The following is a 24358-nucleotide window of genomic DNA, read 5'->3' on the forward strand; positions in this document are numbered from 1 at the left end:
AAAAAATATTTTGAGCCCTAATTTTCAAATCCTCAGATCCTGGCTGTATCCTCGGTTGTCTTTAGTTGTCTCCACTGCCGACATTCTCACCTGAAGCATTGGGGCTTCCCCTACAGTGTGCATTTTACCTCAGAGTACCTGGAGGATGCAATGCCATTCCTGAACGTACGCACACGTTTACCCTCACCCCCTCCCAAAAACCTATTACCTTACCTTTTAAAGGGCCAATGCACAGAGCAGGGAGACAGATCATCTCTGGTAATTCCATTTTACCCCTCGGGAGTTTCCAATAAGCGGGCTCGCAGGCGTTTAATTTATGGCCACTGCATCTCAGCACCACTGAAATGTGAAAAGCTCCAGAATCTTTGAGCAGTCCTGACACGTGCTTTTCTGCCATTTGTTTTCTCCCTCACCCCTCCCGGCTGTATATGTCGACCTATGAGTTTTCTATGCTCTTCAGTCAGACCATGAAATGTGCAGGGAGCTGTTTTAAAGCCCATTACAGTGTCGGCCCAGTGTGAACACTGCCGTCCTGTGTGAACTGTTCAGCCCTCTGCTGCATGATTTAGCTTTCAGGGAAGACTGGTTACTGGTGTGTTGGAATTTAAAGGACACACTCACCCAAATTACATAAGAAAATTCTTTTTTAAAAAAGGAAGTTTCTCATTTATTCATTCTTTTGATTTTTCGAGTTCTATTTTTTCTGTTGGTTTTGGTAAGTTAACAAATTCTGCCAAATCCAATCAGATTAAGACAGTTTCTTCCTCTTATGAAGAAAAGAAAAGGCAATTCTCCTCTGACGCATACAAGAGGCCAGGACCACAAAAATTCTAAAAACGAGAAAATCGGTTAATCCAATAAGCTTAAATATCCATTGTGTTGAATTCAGCGGCATCTAGTGGGTGAAGTTGCAGACTGCAGTCAACTAGATACCCCCTCTCCTTCCACTCGTACAGGAGAATCTACAGTTAAAAGACCCTTAAGAAATGAAGGGCTCAATTTAAGGATAACCAAGAGTAAAAACAATTCTCATGTTCACATGATTCCACATTAGTTCAAGTATATTTCGGAATATTCTGTTGGATTTCTGTAAATGGGTCCCGATAAAACCTACGCACTATTGTGAACTACAAGCTACTTCCAAGTGATTTTTTCTTTATTTCTGGTCATCAATCCTCAAAGTCGACTTCTTTTTTCAAGTCAGGTTTTCATGTAAAGAGCCTCCGTCAAGAGTTGCGTTGATGGCCATGCGTTTCATACTTGGATGGAGCTTTAAGACTCTCCATGTCCTTTTTGTCCTTTACGGTGTCCGGCACAAACTGGCCTTGTTCCCGCCAGGTAGCCTTGAAGGCGCCTGTCTTGGACACCTGCTATGAATGCAGTGGCATGACCTCAATAGTGGGGAGTAAATATAAACATAAAACAAAAATATTAACCCCCAACACTGATAAAGCAGCTGCATTCTGTGCATTTATATAATTCATTTCTGATTTATGCTGTGACAAGATGTAAATGTGAGCCATTTTTAGCCCAGATGGTCTTAGCTTTGCATCCTCTATCTCAGCATACCTTGGTAGTATATGCATTTCCACTGAATAAATGGTCTTGTTAGAACAAGCTAAATGTATTCCCTGTAAATGGGCTTTAAAAAAAAATAAATAAATAAAAAAAAGATTTAGGTTGAAGGATGTTTTAGGAATTGTGTGTGTGTGTGTGTGTGTGTGTGTGTTTTATGCCCCACCACCTCTGCCTCACCACCATTTTGACAGTCGTGCCGATTTTAAGACTTCCTCTTGAATAAGTGGTGCATTTTTCACAAACAAATTTCTTTGCTTGAGTGTGCCCATCGTTTTCCTCCCCTTGCCCTATCTCTTCTCCTGTCTCTCTTGTCCTCCTCACCTCCCTCTTTCACTATTTAAATTCAAGTTTGCAATCAAACGCAGCATAAATATCCACCTCTTTTAGAGAGCTCCGGAAAAGTCATTTCCATAACACAAGTGCTCAGACAAAACAAACTGCCACTCGAGCTGGTTCCTATTGCACTAATTGACCAGGATGATGAGCATGCTCTTCTTTTATTTTTAGTCTCCCCCCCCCCCCCCCCCCCCCCCCCCCACCTCTCCCTCTTTTCTTCCCACCTCCCTCCATCACTTTAACCCTGAACAACACTCCCCTATCCCTTCTTTCTGTCCTACTGCCTGCCCCCACTGCAGGGCTTTGTGCTGAAAAAGGGCAATAACGCTTATGTGGCTTTTTGCTTTGCAGGAGGAAAAAGAGTAACTACTTTGGTTTTTCCAGCCAATGTCCATCCAGAGACAAATGCAGTTGTCTTTCATTTTATTTGGATGTCCTTCTCCCTTCTCACCTCCAAAGTACACTTCATAAATGACGACTAATGTCTCAGTTCATACACCACAGGCTACTGATGATTATTGCAGCGGAGACAAAGGCTCTGTTTAGGTGTGATGGTGTATTTATTTTTTTGGGGGTGGGCAGGGAAATCTCTTATTTAAAAGACCAAGGCACAGTCATGGAACAACCCAAACCCTCCCTCAGAAGGATGGCTGCTGGCTCCCTGTGGAAGAACCGTCTCGCCCTGCCTCCCTTCCTTTTGCTTTCTCCTCATCGAACACTCACTCCAACCACTCTATCTGTCTCATCTTTTTTTTTTTTTTTTTTACTTTCTTTTTGTCACCAACTGCTGTTTGTCATGATTTCTAATCCAACCGACAGACTTCTTCAAAAAGAAAAAAAAAGAAAGGGAAATAGACACACGTGAACACGCACGCTCACGGGAACAGACACGGCATTATCACTGTGCTGCCATGACTGGCAGGAGCAAACAGCCTCCATCCATCTTAATGTAGGCTACTTTTTATAATGTTGATATCCGTATCCTCAGGGAGCGAGACATAGTAGTGGGGGGCTTTCATTCTGCAGGGCTTTGATTCCATTTATTTTGTCCTTGAGTGGATTATTGTTTCACATGGGACATTAAACATGGGTGGCGAGGTGTTATTTAATGCTCTCATACCTCCCCAAGGGGATCCTGCATGCGAAGTAATCTCGGCCATTTGATCCCCGTAAAGTCACAACGTGGCCCAGATCTGACAGCGGCCCTCTGCACATATCAGGCCCTGCATTACGAAGGGATATCATATTCTATTTGATTTGCTCATTCAAGCACTCCCTGGCACCTCTTACGTCATACCAGCAGGAGTGGATGTGCTGCTTTGATATCCAACATGGCAGCGGAGTAGGCTCACAAACATACTTTAACCTTAGCATACTTTACATTCTGTCCCCTTTTAAAGTATAGGCCGTGCCGACACTTTCTAATGTATCTCACTGATTTCTGTGTTTTGGCTCACTTCTGCCCTGTCATGTATGCATGTTCCCCCATTAAGACCATGCATACATGTGAACCACACATGTGAAAAGCATGCCTGTTGAAACAAAGCAATAACTTTTGTTTGCCTAATCTTTGTTCAAAAGAGACATTTTGTTTCAGATGCAGCACTATAGTTGCAAATCTGCTAGCCCCATAGAAAGTAGAAACCATCCAAAGTTCTGTTTTTGTCCCTTTTTGCTTTACATTGTTATATTGTTCTGTAATGATACTCTTATTTTCTCCCAACTCTCGTACTGCCCCAGGTGTTGTCTTGCATACATTTATTTTTTTTCCCCCTTTCCTTCTTTTCGTTTTGATCTGGTTACCGACCAGAAAACTCCTAACTCGCCTGTCTCTGCCGTGATTGGTTGGTCAGGTCGTCCGGGGAGACGAGGAGCAGTGAGATGCTGGAGCTGAACATGAGCAACATCAGCGCCGACGTGTTGGAGCTGCTGCTCGAGTTTGTCTACACGGGATCGCTGGTCATCGACTCGGCCAACGCCAAGACGTTGCTGGAGGCTGCCAACAAGTTCCAGTTCAACACCTTCTGTAAAGTCTGTGTCTCCTTCTTAGGTAGGAATAACCTAGAAATTCACAAGGTGGTGATGCATGTTCAGTGTTACCTGCTTATATCAGCAAGCTTGTGCATGCCTGTTACATCAGATATGCCTATGCAGCCGTTTGTTCTATATGCAATATCAAGACTTCCTCGCCATATACAACCTTACAGATGGTCTGGTGTAAAAAACTACTTTTCTACTAGACTCTGCTCTTTTCTGTCATGTTTCCAGCACTTGCATCCATGTTAGAATTCCACCTGCCAGCTCTTGAGTTGGGCACTGTGCCTCTGATCTTGTCCCAGTGGGCAGGAGCTAGCACAGACACAGATTTTTAAAAAGGTCAGGAAACGATTGTCACTTAAATGTCAAATCCTCTGGCCTAGACTGCGATGGAGTCAAAAAATAGCAAAACAGATTGATACATGGACAACGTATGGAGAGTGGAGCATCATAGGTCGTTTTTTTTTTGGGGGGGGGGGCCCAAAGGGTCACATGAAGGTCAAATCGCATGTTGCAGACGACTAAAAAGCTGCAAATGTCAGCTTTTGCATTCCATTTATTAAATTGTTTTGGTATCAGTAACACAAGGGAAGTGCATGTAGGCAAAAAGGTCAGCCGCGGGAAAGGAGAAAGGAAAGTTAAAAGGGAACCAGAAGCTCATGTTATTGATTTGTTTTTCTCGATTTGAGGGGGGAAACGGAACAACGAGGAACACAGTGAAGCCATTTGTAACCTTCATCGCCAGTGAGATGTCAATCCATTCTTTCTCGACAAGATTCATGACATTTCAGCACATTAGAAGGCGCAAGCATGTGTCCTTGAGCAAAAATTGATACCGTGTCAGAAATTATTGAAGTTTGAAACAAATACACTGCAGAGGAATGGCGAACATTTCCCCGACCTACTTCCAGCATAGCGCTTTGACTCTTATTCCCACAATTTTAACATTAAAAAAAACAAAAGTCACTTATTGTGCGCCTGCTACTCTGGAAGAAATTGAGACTTTTCAAACTTTGGAAGTTCAGAAGTGCAGCAGCAATGTGCTCCAGTTCTCAGTTGTGATGAAGATGTTGTACACAGCAGAGCTTTTCAGATATTTTTACATTCTAAGTTGCTGACACTTCTACTCGCAAATTGAGTCCCGGCTGCATAAAAGGGACCCATAAAGAGTTGTGCAAGAAAATATGTCGAATTTAAAGTCAAATAACCCTTTTTTTGCTTGAGCGGCTTAATAAAAGGATATTTTCAGAAAAGCCTTTTGTCTAGCTCCAACCTTAACTTTGATGCAGCATTAACCCTGCTTTTATTTGGCGTTCGGTTTGGCTTTTGTTATTTTGTGATTTACCAGATGTTTAGTGACCTTCGCTGGCTGATATTTGTTTAGGAAAGACTTGTGGATTCTGTCTTCAGTGATAAAAGGCCCGGCGTTGCTTCCCTTTGACAACTTCTGTTTAAACAGGCGCCTTTCAGCGGAAAGTCACCCATTTGATCCATGCCTTTGCCAGCTTCAGCTTGTATGTATATTGCACAACAGGAACATGTCTCTCCTGTGTGACAAAAGAAAATGTCTAAAAAAAATAAATAAAGAAAAAATAAATACACATCACCTTAAATATTGCAACCTTACAAAAGATTACAGACAGTGGCATAAGCCTCCTACCCGCTGGGCAGTCCATAGGGGTAGTTTCATATATTCTCAGCTCGGTGTATGTGTCCGTCTGTGTGTAGTAGATCCTGAGATCTGACAGAACTTCTTTAAAGTGTCCCAGCTAATCCCACAACCCGCTCACTGATATCCTCCACCTCATGCTTGGACTCTGAGCGATCGATTCCCCTCGTTGTTTGTCCCTGGAGCTGTTTTGAGTTATTATACTTGTTCTCCCTTAGTCTCAGGCAGATACACAACCCAGCAGGCTCAGTGTCTGTGCTACCTGGAGCCGCTTTGTCTGTTTTTTAGCTTCGTACATCTTTTTATGGATGTCTGAATCGTGTTTTGTTCCCCCTGTCTTAATCAATCTGCCTGTGTCTTTTGTTTCTCTCTTGTTTTCCTGTCTGTTCTCTCCGTCTTTGTCCCTCTCTCCTCGTGCCTGTGACCTTCGTTATTGACTCCAGAGAAACAGTTGACGGCAGCTAACTGTCTGGGCGTGCTGGCTATGGCTGAAGCCATGACTTGCACCGAGCTCCACAACATGGCCAAAGCCTTTGCACTGCAGAACTTCCCTGAGGTGAGTGCGATTGATCATCCTGCCTAATTTGTTGATTCCTGTGGAGCAAATTTGCACAGAGGCTTTGCAACTAAAAAAAAGAAAGAAAAAAAAAAAGAAATGAGAGCTGATAATCATCACTACAATCATTTCAGATAAAGACACAACACAGTCTCTTTGATGCACTTACAAACACACACATCTTGGAGCTTAATGCAAGGCGAGTTTATTTGTAGAGCACAATTTGTACACAAGGCAATTCAAAGTGCATCCTTAAGAGGATGCTGAATCACATGAAATAACACAGGATACAGAATAAGAACATAAGTGAGTGCACTCCAGTGTTTGAAAGCATGCAGCTTCTCATGCTTCATCTCAGTGCCATCACAGAAGAAAATACACATGATCTTAACCTTTTATCTGTGAACCTGGGGACAGCTATTCATCTCAAACGTTACGTTGCAAATTGACCGTAATGTAATGTAGACGTTTTTATCCAAAGCGACTTACAATAAGTGTGTTCCACATCGGTAGGCAAAATAACTCAACCCCCCCCCCCCCCCCAAAAAAAAAAAAAATAGAATGTCTAGTTTTGCTGCAGAGCTTTGGCTTAAGCACATTTTATTCATATACTGTCAGGGAATGCGCAGACACAAAATGTGAGGAAGGCTCAGCAGGTTCAGTGCCACATACATTATAGAGATATAGATATTTGACTCCTAAAAACAGCACCCTTTGTCTTCGATCACTGCTCCACAAGCTTTCATCTTGTTAGCAGTAAGTTTTTCAAGGTTCCTCTCAATAATCTCTCCAGTTTAAGACACATCTACAGCAAGTGTGCATAAAAGCGGTTTCTATTTTGCAAAGTGTTCAATGGAAATCTGTTCACTGCAGCAGTGTGTGGATGGTTAACTCACTCAACTTAGTTGTGTCATTAAGTCGTGGTGCTGGTTAAGGAACTCTGTTGTTTTGATATGTTAAGAATTGGGTTTGGCATTCCTCGACTCCACCGTAATTCAGTAAAACTGAGTTACACAAAAGTGTATTCGTACTTTTGGGAAGTTCTGAATCCCCTTCTTGCTTGAAGTTACTGTTGATGAGGTCCTTCCATTAGATATGAGCCTACAACCTGAAGACAGTTTGCTTAGTATAAAAGCCTGACGCAAGGGGGGAAACAGCTACCGTAGCCCATTCCTCTCCAAATATCAAAAAATGATGCATTATATATTACCTTTGCTGTGAGGCTTCCAGGCAAGAGAGACTTCAAGAAGTCAATGTGCCCGCCACTGAAATCGGCTGCATCCAAAATCACTATCCATTGACCACTGTGCACTGCTCTACGTGTGCTCTTGTTGTTTTGTTCGAATTTGTGAATTCAGGAAGAGGAATTGTTAACGTTCAACATTCATAGATGCTTCTCCAAATAATGCCGAAATGATTAAATAAGCATTAACTACTTAATGTCTTGCTTTGTTTTTTTTGGCAATGTACTGTGTGTCGGCCCGTTTGGATCGAACCATCAAGAAAATCCTAAAAACCATTAGATAAAAGCAGCAAACTAAAGAGGTCCTCACTCAAATGAACAAAAGGGATACACCTTTACTTCTCAGGGATGTTTGAGTGTCTCCTTTTTAAAGGTAGAGAGCGTCTGTAAAGTTTTTAAGCTTAAGGTCTGTTCACTGTATCACATCAAACACACCGACATATTTTTGACTGTTTGACCTCTTGCAGGTGGCCGGTCAAGAGGAGATTTTGAGTGTGTCCAAGGAGGACCTTGTGTCATATTTGTCCAACGACAGTCTAAACACAAAGGCCGAGGAGCTGGTTTACGAGACGGTCATCAAGTGGATCAAACAAGACCCCAACTCCAGAGTGCAGGTAATAAAAAAAGAAAAGACTGCCAGTGCGTGTGCTTCTCTGCATCAACAACTATTGTGTTTTTATTTGTTTTTTTCCTAAAATGAGCACATTCTGTACTCGTGTCATGAGACAGAAACATTAAGCCTCTCGTCACCGCTGACAGTACAGATCCTGAAGGTCTGTAGAGCAGCATCAGAGCAGTTGTTCTACAGACCCTCTGTCTTCTCAGAGAGGAGAACAACATGAAAAGCCAGATAAGTGACTCCGTGTTTCCTCCCGGTTGTGTTCATCAACTTTGTTCTCCACATGCAGCCTAACACAGCAGTTGCTCTTATTCCCAGGGGTGCTCTGCCCTCGGAATGCGCTCTATTCTTAGTTTCTTGTTTTGTTTGAGAGGCACTGCGCTGCTTGAAAAACCAACATAAACGCAGACAACCGCAGTCCCTTTTGTGTTTGCCAAACAGGTGTTTGATTTACTCCTTGACGCTGTTAATCATAATCAAAGGTTATATCCCTGAGATGGTTATTGACAGTGAGGTACAGCGGGTCAAATTTTAACAGGCGCGGAATCGATGAGCTTCAAGGTGAGAGCATTAGTTGCAGCCCTATCCTGTACATCTATCCTGGTGGGAAAAGGAACTGAGGTTATGAGGTATTTATGGGTTCATGAATTTCAAACTGATTTGAAAGCATTTTATAGCTTTTTTTTAAATTGAGGTGAGATTATTATCAGATGAATTACGCCCAGCCCATCACTGTGAGAATCATTCCCTCAAAGTACTATTTTACCATCAGTGGAGGAACTGCCTCGTTTCAGCTGGATCAGATTCAATGCAGACCTCAACAATCAATGTTCCTTCATTGGCAGCTACTTTGATGAGGCACGTACATCAATATTTGAATTTCTTTCCTTTTCGGATTAAACATTTAGCATTTATCCTTTGATATGTGGCACTCTAGTGATTACGGTGGAATCCATGAGGAAGCGTTTCCTAGCGGAGAATCTTAAAGTATTAAGAGCAACACAAGGACAAGGGCAAATTGTTGAAAAGTTGATGGCAATCACTTACAGAAATGTTCAATAAATTGTGTGAAGGGGTTTTTGACTCTGGTATAAAATTTTCTAACTGATAAAGCCACTAAAATTTTAATTTGTTGGGGGCACTGGTGGAGGATGGGCATATAACATAGGATCCCCGTCAACTCAAACCAGCTCAAACCAGCTCAGTCCAGCGGTTTCCTTCAATCTCACACTCTACTGGAGAGGTGCGGAGGTGAGCTAGTCACATGAAGAAGAAATGTTCCTGGTTGTCTGAACAGCCCACCACACCGGTACAGCAGCGTCACCCCATCTTTAGAGAGAAACGAATGAGTGTTGGAAAGAGAGTCGGAGCAAGACAAAGAATCAGAGTGAGGCAGAGAGACAGGAAAAGGGTGAAGGGGTGGTTGAGAAATGAGAAAAGTGGAATGGAAAAAGAGCCCGTGTGTTCTAATCTGGTGTCCAATGGTTTGTGCTTCTGCACAGAGCCCATGACATCTAGGGAGCAGAGATGTGATTGAGCTCGCGGTCAAGCTCAAATATCCTCCCCGCGTGTTGACTGGGAAAAAAAAACAACTTGCAAGCCTGAGGAGAGAGCAAGACAGGAGTGAAGATGGAGTGTGCTGCCTCCATAATGCCACAGGAGAAGTTGATGTGACCCTGAAGGCTGAGTTTATACGCATGGTCCAACTCCAGCTCATCATTCCCTTCCTCCCTTGCCTCTGTCCCTTTCGCCCGTTCGGTGGCAGAAATCACTCCCCCAGAACCTGTGACACTTTTTAATGACATGTCATGGCAGAATGTCACAGCACTAAAGGAAAAAAAAAAAACTCAACCACGTGGCCTAAGAAGAGCTTTAAGCCTTCAGGGAAGTTTGTGATTTTGCATTTATCCGAGCGTGCGCTTTATGTGTCTTTGTAGATTTTTGTGCCGTGGATTGTAAGCCACTGGCTATAGAGTGGAAAAGTGGCATATTGAAGGCGCTGGGTAAATAATATGCAATTTTCTCTCTCCACTATGCTGTCACTAACAACCAATGGCACCAGGAAACGGGGTCCGGACATCGCTTTAGAGACGGGGAGAGCATTTGAGCATTAATAATGGTTTGCTATGAGACGCAAAACCACTGAATAAAATACAGAGCTGTTTCAGCTTTCTTTGTGTATCATCAAAGGTGTGTGATCCTGCAAGAATTTGTCTGTCTGCAAACTTAAGTGAAAAAGGGAGTCACAAAAGCTTCAAAGGGAAAGAAATGGCCTTTCAGCAGCAGGGTGTCTGGAGAATTTATTGTTGAAACAGCCGGTGACTGATTCTACGTCGACTTTGAAAAACCAATTAATGATTTTAGACATATCTATCATTGACTTGTTTTCTTGCTCACATGAAGTTAGATGAAGATGGATTATCATGTGATTAAAGAGTGAAGAAGAATGTACAGTTTATGTTGTTTCAGTGGGAAACACAGTGTATCTCAGCCTAAATAAATCATTCTCACTGTATTGTACAAAAGTCCTGAGCCACTTTTTTTTTTTTTTTTTTTCACATTTTGCTTCCAAGGAAACAGACTCTCTAATAATCCTTTTAAGTTGTCTCGAGCAATAGTTCTCCAGGATCTCTGAAGGTCTTTCAAAGTTTTTCTTAGTTTAGTGGCGTCTGTTTCACTCGTTTTCAGTCATTTTGCTTGGCCTTTTTCAGAGGAATGTTTTTTCCTTGTTAAGCCACTTCAAGCTTTACAAAAGGCACCTAACTCAAGGGATGAGCTATTGTATACATATAAGAGACAACCATGCAAAGAACCTATTTTAAATTGTAACTTATAGCACTTTGTCATTAGCAGCCTGTCATAATGACACATGATTTGTTCACATTTATTAAGCCACATCAACAAAAAATGCCAAAGATAATGCAGCTCAACTGACATGAAATAGGATTTTTACACCAAAAAGATCATTCCCAAAGAGCTACTAGCCAAAGCCACGGCACATGATGTGCTGCGAGTTGTTAAAATAATTAACTGGACAAGTGGAGGACGAAAGAAGAAGTGTCAGGCCTATAAAACTATCCACAGCAGATGTTTCCTTAAGAAATATGAACAAATCCAGCAAAGACCTGACACAGGACCCGAGAGATGCACCTGGCCCTTCAGTTGATCCATCAACTGTTCACTGAAGCCTCTTCAGAAATGGTCTCCATGGAATGTTGGCTGTCAAGAAGCCCTTCTTAAGGAAGGGAAACAGGGAGAAAAGGCTGGGGTTAAATAATAATAAAAAAAAGGCAGGGGAAGTCGGTAACAACAGGTCTTATGGAGTGATAAATCCTTCCCAGAGCCCAGATCTCAACATTATTCAAGCAGTGTGGGATCGTTTTGATAGAGAACAGAACAAAAGGCAGCCGACATCCAAAGAAGAGCGTTGGAATGTCCTCCAAGAAGCCTGTAGAACTATCCCTGAAGACTGCTTAAAGAAATGACAAGAAAGCTCATCTAAGAGGGTTCAGGCTGCGTTGAAGAAGAATGGTGGTCATAGCAAATATGACTTTCAAGCTCCTTAGATTCATCGGTTTATTGAAAAGTACAAAGATCATAGTTTCTACAATTCTTTTTACCGTTATCTTGGCGATATATGAATAAATGAGGTATGCCTCAAGACCTTTGCACAGTATTGCACAGTTAAATAGTATATAGAGTGTATATATATACACACTTAAGTGCCTTGAGATGACATTTGTTGTATTTGGCGCAATATAAATAAAACTGAATTGAATTGAATATATATATATTTATATAAGGTCCTTTACTGAGAACTAAATACTCTACCCGCTCGTTCACTGTGCAGTATGCTGATTCAAGATAACCAAACAAAAAAGAAAGCTGGACAAACAATATCCTGCATCTCTAAAGGTGCTGACACAGAGACCTGTCCTTCCTTTCACTGAACACTCCTTTGTGGGACCACCATTGACACACGGGTCCAATTATAACTTACCAGCCTATGCTATATCCCTGAATAGGACCTCCATTATGCCTCGCTTCAACATATTTCATAAAGGATCCTATCTTGCCAGGTGACTCAACCTGACAAAAGGGGCTGATTAATTGGCTCTTTGAAAAGTGGCCAACTAATGTAACAGCTCAGAAAGGACAGTTAATGGTGAATTTTCATGATAAAAAAAATAAGAAAATTAGAAAAAAAAGGCTAGTCTTGCCATTAGAGAGGCCCTGCTGTCTGCTCGTCAGAAATAACAATACCCTGCGCTGACATTTGCAGTTTCCGAGCCAAATGAATACAGTGAAAGGTATTACTTCTTAAAAGTTGCTGCTGATTATTTTGGGGATTTATACAATTGACTGGTATCATAGAGAATTTTCTTTTCCCCCCTGTTGGCACTCATTATGAAGAAAAAAAAAAATGTTTCCAGAACAAATGATGCTATCATTATGTAGTTAGTGTACAAAATTATCAAAGAGAAAAATGCTTCGAGGCTGAGTGTAGATATAAACTGAGCTTTCCTCACTGTTTCACGATTCATTTCCTTTCAGAACTCCCAGTGACCTGACCACCTCAAGCATCACTTTTAATTTAGAGATTCAAAATGGGAAATTTGTGTCATCTTGAACTACTCCGGGAGTGGTTTAATTTGCTTTTGGATAAGAGGGGCTTCGTGTCACAACAATCACCCTCGGAGAGGAAACTGAAACGGCTGTCGAGTGAGCTGAAAAGCAGGTGCGGCCACTGCCAGTGTGATCACTTTAAAGAGACAAAGCCGAGCAGTGGAGATCGATGCCAGGGATATATTGTTGGCCGTGTCTTTTCCCTGTCTGTGTCTGCTTCTCTCGGTCTCGTTCTTGTATGACCTCACAAACCCTGAGGGGAGAATTTAAACAACTCACAGGATGGCATTGTGTGTACATGTGCTCAAACATTCCCACAACTCTGGGAATCGCTCGTATAGTACAACAAGTACAACGTGCGTATTAGAGGGTGGACGTGATCTGATGCAAACCAGTGAACTCTGGATGTCCATTCTCATCTGTGTCCTTTGTTATCCCAGAGGGCGCGCAGTCCTGATGTGTGCAGCCAGTTGAACCGCAGCCACTCGACTGCAGCGACTGCGAATCCAGAGGCGTTACATCTCCTCTGGGTTCTCGTGAACACACAAGAGCGGTGTGATTTAAAGACGACTAATAAATCGGTTCTGTGTTCAGTTTTTTTTAATAATTTTTCTATTTTTTTTTTTTTTTTCAAGGAAAAATAAAAGTGCACTCCACCGTGTCATTAGGTGGAAAATACCGATGTTACTAGATACCGCTAGATGTCAAAGATGATTCAGTGAGTAAAAGTAAGCAACAAAGTTTTATTGTAACATATAAAATGCTGCGTTTCCAGCAAATATGTTTTGGATTAAATCAGTGGAAGAAGACCTTTTTTTTTTTTTAATTTGAATGAATTCATGCTGAAATAGGCCTCAGAGGAGAACACATTGCACCTGTCAGTAGTCGCTCAGGGCAGCATGAAGCATCTGTCGTCTGCTATGTCTAGCTCCGTCTCGCATCCATCCTGCTTGCAGATTAGCACACATAGTCATGAAGTCACAAGAGGACACAAAGAGGCTCAGCAAAGCATCACTTGGACCTAAATGAATTACCATTTGCAAGAGCATATTTTCTCGTCCATATTGTGTTGGCAGAAGAAAAATCACGTGTGTGTATTTTCCCACAGAAATCTGCACTTACACTCAAAAGGGCACAGAGCTGTGGTCTTTTCAGTTGAATGAATTTTTCAGTGTTGTTAGTGTAAACAGTGCAGTTGTGCTCTGTTAAACACAGACTTGTAAGCCGGTGTTTTTTTTTTGGGGGGGGGGTTCTTCATCATCATCATTATTATTCATATAAAGTTGTCTTTTAAGCTTCGAGTTGCCCATTTCTCACTCCAAAGCAAATGCCTGCTTCTATTTTCTCAGAGCAAGGCAATGAGATAGGGACCGTTTGTGTGTCATTTATTTGATGCTGCTGTGGCACTGAATCACTGCGCACACACACACACACACACGGTAAGAGGTATTAGTCCTCGCTGACAGTAGCGGAATGGGAAGTGTTCAGTGGACATTTGTCATCTGTGTTAGCGGATGCCGGCCTCCCAGTGGCTTCTCTGCCGCCTTTGACAGATCTGAGAGGCTCTCTGTTAGACACATTATCCCTGCCTTTCACCAGGCTCAACCTATTCACATCCTCTGTCCACCTGCCTGAATATTTGTGTGTCTGAGAGTGAATGAAGAGAGAAGAAAACGTTGGTGCTGGGCCGTGCAGCAGCATTTGTCCTCCAAGTTTGGCAATAACTGCATTCGAACACGGCTGCGGGGAATCTGATTTTGCTGGCACGGAGAATGTTGACCTGGCATCTTTGTGCTCTTGCTCAGTGTAGACCATTACAGAGGTCGGGTTGCACAGTTTTATCAGGGTTACATATCCTTACTTGAATATATGTGCATATGGAATAGTCATAAATGCTACTCATTCAGGGAAAGAAAAGGAGCGGAAAGTGTACGAGTGGGCTGACGAGTAAAAAGGAATTACCTCCATAGGTCATCAGTCTCCTGTGGATACTTTCCCATATGCTCCAAGAGTTAGAAAAATATTGAACTTCTCATTAGATGGTATTCAGTAACCTCTGTATTTTGCAGTTGGCACAGTGGCTGTTGTAATTTGCATCTATTAGACGCCACCTCTGATTTTAAAAAGTGCTTAAGAATTGCCTGGATGAATAGGTGTTGAAGATGGAAATGACAGGTGACTGTGCTCGTGTTCACTCTGCAGGCCTGTGCTTGAGCGAGTGATTGCTCTAGAGCTTGATGGAGTTGGAGAGAAATTGAGTTGGATACACGCGCCGCCTCTCATCTGCTGAGAGTATGTCACTCATTGGCGTGAGTGTCGGGAGCACTCTCATTTAGCCGGTTCTTGTCACACGCATTCACATATATGGAAAAATGAACATCCGACCCTTTTAGCGCACCATTCATAAGGCGTGCAACTGGTATATGCACTTTCTAAGATGCATAATCACCTCTGAGCCCTGCCTGCTGGCATCCAACCTGCTAAACCAATGAAGCCTAGCCAGCTTCGCTTGGAAATGTTGTCAGCTTAACCGAGGAGCATGAATCTTGCATCTACTTGCACCCCCGGAGGATATAAGAGCCCAAGTATGACTGAGAATAACAATCAAGCAAAAGTTGGCAAAAGATGTATGTGCAGGAGCCACTTTTAGTCGGACTTGTGTAACAACTTGGTCCAGTTCAACGTGAGATTGCAAAGAAACTGTGCCGCAGTGAGTGATTTAGTTTCCAGTTCTCAGAGCAGGTCATTGGCACGTTTCTGATAAAAGTCCAAGTACAATTATTTAATTATGCCAATATGTATTATTGTCTAAATGCAGTAATTAACAGTAGTTAATGAGAAAGCATTGTTTCCTAGCATCTGCTGCTAACTTAAGGCTACACTGCTAAACTTTTTCCCCTCTCAGATTGCCAGAGTTAGTATTTATATATGATATATAGTTCTAGTGTTTTTGGTATGACTCGAGGTATAGCTTCATTATTTTGCACTTAGTGCATTATATCACACAACGGATGCCCAGGTTTTGATAAAAGGTAATGTACGCATGATATAAACACTGTAATGTAAACTCGTTTCGGTGACGGCCAGCATGACAACGTGTCCTCAGCCAATATAGAAACTTCCACAAACCAGCCCTTCACCGACGTGCTGTTGAAGCCTTGATGGTTGATCCTCTCCGGGAGCTCCTTCTTGTTCACGGTCTGACTCCGGTTGAAACTGATATAGTTGCTCTGTTCTGTTCGAGACAGACAGTCACTTTCCACTCGAAAAACGTTTTTCTTCCCCCGCGGCTTGCTTAGTTGTGTCTTAACTATTGTTGTCATGGTGAGAAGAATCCTTGGCATTTCTCAACAACAAAGGCGGGGGGAGGGGGATGGGCAGCTGATATGTTGACCAAAACCTCTCTCATACATTTCAAAAAGGCTTCGAGAAATTGTGTCAAATTGTTACAAAAGGGCATAATATGTCACCTTTCGGTTGACATTACAATTGTGCAGCGTTGCATGTTTTAACCCATTTTTGACTCTTGAAAGCTGTCAAAGACCAAGTTTAGCACGAGAGGTCTATGATTTGACACTCTGCAGATGGTTTTGTGCTCTTATCATTTGGTATTGCATGAAACAAAGCACAACTGGCTCATGGAAATGTTGAGTTTTTCAAGTGAGCGGTCACAAACTAAAGTACTGGACAAAGTGAAATTTTGACATGATTACAAAATTCTTCCTGAGGGGGGACATGACTCTCTCTCTCTGTCTGATTTCTTGGCAATCCATCAAATATGTGAGACATTTCGTTCAAAACACAATATGTGAAACTCATTCATTTTAAAAGAAAAGCGACAGCCTTGAGAAAAGGGCACGCGCAATGATTTCTGCCTGTGAAGTTCAATGGCTGACTGACATGAAGCAGGACTCCTGTTTTTCACTGGGCCTGACACATTGGATTTGAATATTATCATGAAGTGTGCAACTCTCCCTCATTTCCATGCCGATATATGCGTGTGTGGGAGGAAGACTGAGAAGCAGAAATGGAGGTGGAGAGAAAATCAGACGGTGGGGGGTGCGGGTGCAGTGAGTTAGTTAGAGATGAAGACTCTTTTTTTTCTTTTTCTTAAGAACGGGGCAAAAGTAGAGGGTTGCAGGAAGAGGGCTGACTCTTTGAGTAGAGATAAACGGCTGCATCTTTTCCACTCGTGCACACTTGAACATAAATCATATATCTCTGTTTTTAGGACAATTCATTTCCTCATTGTATATAAATTGTACAATTGCACTACATGGCTGTTTATTTAATCAGAGGTCAGCCTCAGAGATGAAACTCGGACTTAAAACTCGCCAGATTAACAGTCATTACCACAGTATGTTGTCCTGCGGTCTCACCATGTGTTGATATTGTTGCAACAAAGTGCGACGATAGCACAGACATTGTGGCTAGATGCAACCATCTGTCTCTTTTTGTCGTTACCTGCGCATGTCTACAAGTCTTTATGAGTGTGCTTTTGGCCCGGTGTTTTCCTGTTATGTGGTACCACTAGATGTTCTTACCTTTTTTTTTTTTTTTTTTTTTTTCTTTTTTGCATGAACCAGATGCTCTGTGCGAGTTAGTTTTACTGCCATTAAATGATATTTGGCAAGCGAAGAGAGGCTGCAACAGATGTGGCTTTGTATGCAGCCAGTATGTACAGATGGTAAAGTGGGATCCCTGCTTTTCTATCATTCTTCACAGTTAAAGACCAAACAAAATGTGTGTGACTGAGCACATGTGTTCGTGCAGTTGCAGTTGAGGTGTGCAAGCATGTGCATGCGGCACTGACAGAAATGCACAAGCATTTTAATTAGAATTTTTTTTCCAAACATACTTGGAGTAACATCTCTGTGATACAGTTGCAAAACCAGTCAACTTCCTGTTTACTCAAGCACATATGTATTCAAGTGTGTGAGTATCAAAGGTTTTTTCTCTTTTTTTCTGAAAATGTGCTGAAACGTCTGTTGTTCATAGATATTCATTTAAAAAAAAAAAAAAGAATTTGTGGCCTTGTCATAAAAGTGCATGAATATTTTCACAGACGTCCATCCCGCAGTGTAAGCCTCAGTTGTGGAATGGTCGAGGCATCTGCTGTCTTCAGGAGCACCTCTGATATTTTAGTAATATTCAGGTGTAGTCCTTTGATATCTGTCAATCTATCTTGCATTTGCATTTTCGATTAGAAGAGGAAAAACAAAAGAGCTGGTTGGAAACGCCAAAAGAAAAAACAAAAAGGAGCTTGAAGCATTGCCAGAAAAGTTATGCTTTGGAGGTGATGGTATATTTGGAATGGAATTTTTCCTTTGACCGGTGCTCTCTCAACTGCATCATCTTATTATGCCTCTTATTTTCTCTCTGAGTTCCAAGTGGAGAATGGGCACAATCTGCCCCCGAGATAAAGCCTTAATATTCACTCAAAACAATTATTTTTTTTTTTTTTTAAATCTTTTTCTTTTTCTTTTTTGGCAGATTTATTTAGAAAATCTCATCAAAACGTACAATACTCTTGGATGGAAATCAATGAAGAAGAAAATATTTTGGCACTGGCGCACAGCTACAGGCAATTAAAAGATTCCAGGCCACATGACCAGAAAAATTGGGCAGAACACACAATAGGCCCACATCTGAGAAGTCGAAATTAAAAATTGAAGCCAGTCCACCAGCTGCTTCAAAAACAAAAACAAAAAAAAAAAAAAAAAAGGCACAGATTTCCAGATGCACTCAGTGGCGTTGGGGCACTGAGGGGCACCACCTGGCTGAAACTGCCCCACATACAGCCTTAATTTAGCTCCGAGGGTCAGAACAGCTACTACAGGACCTACTTCATACTCTTATGAGCCAAAACTAAAATTATACATGAGAAATTTGATTTGCACTATTCTTAGATTTTACTTCTTTTATTTATTTATTTATTTATTTATTTATTTATTTATTTATTTTTTAAATGCCAAGAAAGGCTTTACTGTAAAAATGTGTTGATTGAGGAAAATTTGGCAGCGTCTGACTACTGGCATCAAAGACATCAAATGATTCCCGAATAACTAATGTGGGTGAGGTGGTGGCAGACCAGGAGAAAAATAGCTTGTAATAGAAGTTTAGAGCAGTAAGCCCGAAGCTTAAGACCCACTTCTGAGTGTGACATGAATAAGTAGCTACTGGGCAAATCTTCCGCTGCACTCTTTAATTGAAAGTACTTGCTAATCTGGAGCTCAGAGGTCTTCCTATAGGAGAAACTCAGTATTCAAAGCAGCTTGCTTCGACTTCACCTTCTTGGGCTTCATCAGTTTGTGCTCCCAGCGACTGCGAGTGTTTATGTGGGTTATTGAGCTGTTTGGTTGATAAACTGTGCTGTGTGCATTCGAGGAGCAGGGAAGCAGGGAGGCAGTCCCAGATGCAGGACGAAGTTTGGCTGCAAACTTGCTGCGGAGAGGAAATGTCATCAGCAGTTTGCTGCGACTCCTGTGGAACCATCACTGCTTTGCTTCAGATCACTTAAGCACGCTCACTTATTTAGTTTTGTTTTTTCGTGGCTTTTCTGTCTCTCTTCCTCTTGCTAGTCGCACCCCCACACACTGTTTGTGCCTCTCTCTGCTGTCGCACTCCACTCGTTTTGGTCAGACGACATCTTTATGGAGCAAATGGGACACATGGCTGAGTGAAAAGGCCTCAGGTGGGAGAGAGAGCTGCCGAGGCAGAGTGTCAGCTTATTATTTGCTCTCCCTTGAATGATGTTCCTCCGAGTCTGTAGTTTTGTCACTTTCCCTGCACGGCCCGGTCACTTCGCTCTGAGCCGGGGGTCAGAGGGGTCAGTCTCCACTCAGCTCTCTGTCGCGCTGTCCAAGCTTGTTTACAGCTTTTACTGTCGACATGGATGAGACTCCCATGGGGGAACACGCACACTTGTACGCACATAGTAGGGGAGGAAAAAAAAATAAGAATCGCTCAGCTGCCAGAACTGTAAACAGGGTTGCCTTGGCAACACTCTGTCCTGCCACTGTATCCTCACACCTATACAGTGTGAGCTCACGTGGCTGCATGCACACCCCGAGATGAAAGAAACATAAATGTTAGTACAATATTTGCACCAAGTGCAATACTTAAGTATTTTGTACCATTTGTGTTCAAAGCCTTAATCAGGATGAACCAGTTCCTCACCATGGGAAATTAAAGATGCCAGTTTTCAGCCAAAATTGTGTCAATTTAATCGTTTTTTAAAAAAATTTTTCCTTTATGCCTTCACAAGAAAAAAAACTTGCTGACGGCGTTGCAGCATTTTGGCTTGAATGGTTGTGATTAGTGTGAACTGGGTTTTAATTTAGCTGCAAAAAGAACATTTGCTCTGTGATGAAAGATTTAATTTAAGAAACGGAAAGAAATCTAAAGCAGAAGGTGGAAGTAAGATACTCCCCACTGCTTCGTTTGAGCTCTCACAGCGACTCTAAATGCACATATGAAAGGGAGACTGTGCATGGATGTTACTGACAATTTTTCCGAAAACATTATTTGTGGCTTCTTGTTATGCGTGTCAGTCCCTTTGTAGCTACTGAACTAAAACTAAGGCTCGAGAGTTGTGGATGCTCCTCCAAATGCTACGTGATCAAAACTCATGTTCAGGTTGGATTTTCCTCATTTTTCTGTCCACGCTTCAACATTTCAGTACAAGTTTGAAAACGGAAGAGTGAGATGTCGTGTGTTGAACTGACACTGAGTTTCCTAACTTAGCCGGAATTTGATCAAACATAATTCATAATTCTTTTCCCAACTTAAATCTGGTCATTAAAAAAAAATAAAATTGTGGAGCAAGAATTTTAATGAAGCTGGGAGTTCTACCAGCTGTTGGTGTTTACTGACTCTGATCTGTTCTGTTGATCTCGTCTTTGATCACTTGTGCCAGTTTCACTCAGCGACTTGTTTCAAAGACTGTACATGTTTCCTATTAAACCAACACTTTTGCTTTTCCTCTTTGCGTTTGTCCCCCTCAGCACTTGTCAGAGCTGCTGGCCGTGGTGCGTCTTCCCTTCATCCACCCGTCCTACCTTCTCAATGTAGTGGACAACGAGGAGCTGATCAAATCTTCAGAAGCGTGTCGAGATCTGGTCAATGAAGCCAAGCGTTACCACATGCTGCCCCACGCACGGCAAGACATGCAGACACCCAGGACCCGGCCAAGACTTTCTGCAGGTACAAGCACACACCAGCACAGATAAAAGAGTGTGCATCATCGTGGCCCTGGCCTGGCCTTGCATGGTCTGGTCTGGTCTGGCCTTGGCCGCAGTCAAATGATCTTCCTCGCACATAACTGACCCAGAACACAGTCGGCACCTGTGCTCCCACACACACACACACACACTTATCCACTATTTATATTTCACACCAAGGTGACAGAGAGGTCGTGCCTCCACAAGGAGACTCTGACTTGTCATTGCTTTGTATTGATTTTAGCCCACAACTGGAAAGAAGTGATTTAGAACTCTAGAATGCTTTGCACTCAGCTACTGTGAATACTTGACTGTGCACATTGAAGCCGGGTCATTTCTCTAAATGTCGGGGCGAGTTTATCTTCACTCAAAACAAATGAATTCTGCAGCCAAGCCTGATTGAGGTTACCGTCAGATGCTGAACCCATTTTTTTTTAGGGCAAGCTCGGCACATAAACATCTCCTCACAATTTTGTAAACACTTGGTAGACTCAGTCAGGTGTCTTGATTTGTAAGGCAACCAGCCTTTTGTTTTCCGACTGCTGGCGACAGCCGAGCGATTTGAAGAGCATGCTTGTTTACATAGTTAAAATCAAAGAATAATTCATGGAAATTGAACTGCGGCGGCAAATAGCTTTTGGCCTTTAGATTTTTTTTTTTTCTTTTTCTTTTCTTCTCCAACCCTTCTGCTTACTTATGGTGTCTGCATGATATTATGAGTTTCGCACCGCCACACCTTACAATTCAGCACAAGTTATTTTCTGCTTGAAAGAATAAAGATAATTGCCTAACAAATGCCACTTTATGGAGGGGGTGGTTTACCAGCCAACTCTGTTGTCCAGCCGGTGGGTTTATTTGCCAGTAAACAAACACTGGGAAAATGGCGTTAGGTCAACATTTGTGTCTTTAATTGCCTGTAATGCAGTCCTGCGAGGTTTCATAAAGACTCATTTGCCTCGTGAGAGGAGACATTTGTGGCATTGCGTGTGCTCAGCGTCATCCCATTTGTCATCCTCGATCCAGTGAGTTCTCTTTGTTCTCAGCAGTTTCTTGAAGCATATCCTGTCGAGGCCCATTTTGTAGTGTTTGGTATGTGCATATCTTACGTGTTATACATTCCCATTATGCAGGCTGAAGTGTGTACTGATTCCCAGCAGCTCTTGGTCCTGTAAAACAAAATTATATATAACAGCATAAACGTTGCAGGGATGAATAGATTCATGATGCGTTCTATCCCCCGTGGCTCAATGAATTAGGAATGTTTGGAAGTTTTCCCCATCAAGCCTTGAAACTCCTCTGAAACTGAAGTATTTTTTATTATGAATGACTCTCTGTGCCGAGCAACATTGCATGTATCGGTTTCATTAAGTTAAGTGTGTTCTAATGGATGTGGAGATGAAAATAAATCTGTTTTGTAATTGTGAATATGCTTGCAGAACTGAGTGTTCATTCTGCTTGAGCTTATATTTGCCTGCACGCATACATGTGTTTCAATCGTCTGCTGCATTGGATGGCGTCGGCTCTGCACAGCGGGGGGGGGGGGGGGGGTCGCTGGGATTTGCGGACGTGGGGACGGGCAGAAAAATAAAATCAAGACCGGAAGGAGAGTTTGAGGTTGTTGAGGAGTATTGCTGGCACACAGCAGATATGAAACTGAAAGGACATGGGAGAACAGGAGGAGAGGTCACTATATGGTCAGAGAAGAGGAGGGAGGGAGGGAGCCTGGGGGATCAGGAATGAAATTTGAAGGGCAGACTTTTGATTGAGTTTATTCCTTGAGCATGTGTCTTCTTGTGTAAGCAGTGAGCGTGTGACTTTCCGTGTGCCTGTGTGTGGATATGAAATGTGCGCAAGCAGATGGGGCACCACCTGAGCTTGGTTGATAAGTCTGTCAAGCAGAAAAAGAAAGGAAAACTGCCATCCGTGAAGCACTTCTTGCTGAGTGCAGTCAGTCTGTGAACTTGCATATGTGTGTGAGTTCGCACATGGGCACACGTCTGAGGGCCTCATACAATCATTCTTTTTACTTGTTTAAATTTAAATTTGAGTCGAAGATGAGCCTTTCCAGCTTGGAAATGTATGATATTCTTGTGAGACAGAGTTTTGATAAACAAATTTACACTTAAATGATTTGGACTTGTGCTCATTTGAGCTATTCCTTTACAATTTCTTTGTCAAGCCCAGCTAACTGTGGAGTGCCATTAGTGTCATAAGTATCGGTATTCAGTTAGCTGTTAAGGTGCAAGGAAGAAAATTAGGTTAGGTTATTCTCACACAGGGTCAGGTCTTATTTACATGCTGCTTTTCAGCGACTTTGAATTTGCTGTACTTGTCTGGCATTATGACATGCAAAAGCAACGAGAGGATTGTTTACCGAATTGAGTGGGCAGAATTTCTGCTGTTAAGTATTTTTAGTAAACATCTCTGATCAAACTGTGCGCATAATGCGTTGGAAACTAGTTTTTCACAGTGTTAACACAAGGCCACATACCCAGCATATTCAGAGTCGCATAAAGAAATGCCAGCAGGGATAATACAAGCTCAATGTTGTTGTTGTTGTTGTTTTTTTAAAGTTGTAGCTACTGGATACATCTATAGGCTACAAGCATTGACTGCAGCTATTTGATAATCTATTATGCTAAATGTGAATTGAAATTTGTTCTGAAAAGCAATTGCTATGCCAAAACAAAAAACAGCCGTTTGGCAAACAACGAGCATGTGGATAAATATTTTTTAAAATAAGCTGCATGTTTACTGTTTAGACTGAACAACTTGAGTTTTGAATATGGTTCTTTTACATATTTTGCAAATACATTTTTCAAGCCCTATGTCTTGGGTAGAGGAAGGGATGAGCCACTTCACAGTTAAAACAAATGAGGCCTATTATTTCCTCACCAAGCATTCTCAATGGATGATGATTCACAATAAGTTGTAAACATTAGCAGTAGCTAATGCTAGCTAAAGCTGGCTAGCGCTAGCGAACACGTGTACGAGGCTTCCATGCATGGTGGTTTATCTGTTCTGCTCCAGATGCAGATAAACTATATAGAGAATGTGAAGGTACATCACATTGCAGGGCTCTCAAGTTTTCAAGTTTGCTTGGGCCATGATGTGTTCAGGGTCCCTGCTATAGAAGTCCGACTTCTGACAGCTGTTCTGAGAACAAGCTGGGGCCCAATAGGATTCCTGTATTAGTTAGTAAAAGAAGGAATCGAAAACAGTCAACTTCCAGGGTGAATCTATCTAATCTGTTATCGGTACCACGTACAACTCAGAATACAACAGAGACCACTGTAAACTCCACAAAGCTAGCCTTACTTAATATTAGATCTCTGTCCAATAAGTCACTGTTAGTTAATGACTTCATAATTTCACACAATTTAGATTTTCTTTTTCTGACAGAAACATGGTTAACAGAGAGCACAAGTGCTACTGTTCTTAATGAAGCAGCTCCCCCAAACTTTAGTTTTAT

At 42.1% G+C, this 24358-nt stretch overlaps 1 protein-coding gene across 1 annotated transcript in view; it reads left to right on the forward strand.

Annotated features, from left to right (window-relative positions):
- Window positions 1-24358, forward strand: part of klhl29 (kelch like family member 29) — a 232935-nt gene that overhangs the window by 150927 nt on the left and 57650 nt on the right. The window contains exons 7-10 of the mRNA XM_075459139.1: window positions 3768-3964; window positions 6064-6176; window positions 7887-8033; window positions 20671-20869. Coding sequence (XP_075315254.1) covers window positions 3768-3964; window positions 6064-6176; window positions 7887-8033; window positions 20671-20869 — 656 coding nt within the window. The remainder of the gene's footprint in view (window positions 1-3767; window positions 3965-6063; window positions 6177-7886; window positions 8034-20670; window positions 20870-24358) is intronic.

The sequence above is a fragment of the Odontesthes bonariensis genome, chromosome 24 (genome assembly GCF_027942865.1).
Source record: "Odontesthes bonariensis isolate fOdoBon6 chromosome 24, fOdoBon6.hap1, whole genome shotgun sequence".
Classification (NCBI taxonomy): domain Eukaryota; kingdom Metazoa; phylum Chordata; class Actinopteri; order Atheriniformes; family Atherinopsidae; genus Odontesthes; species Odontesthes bonariensis.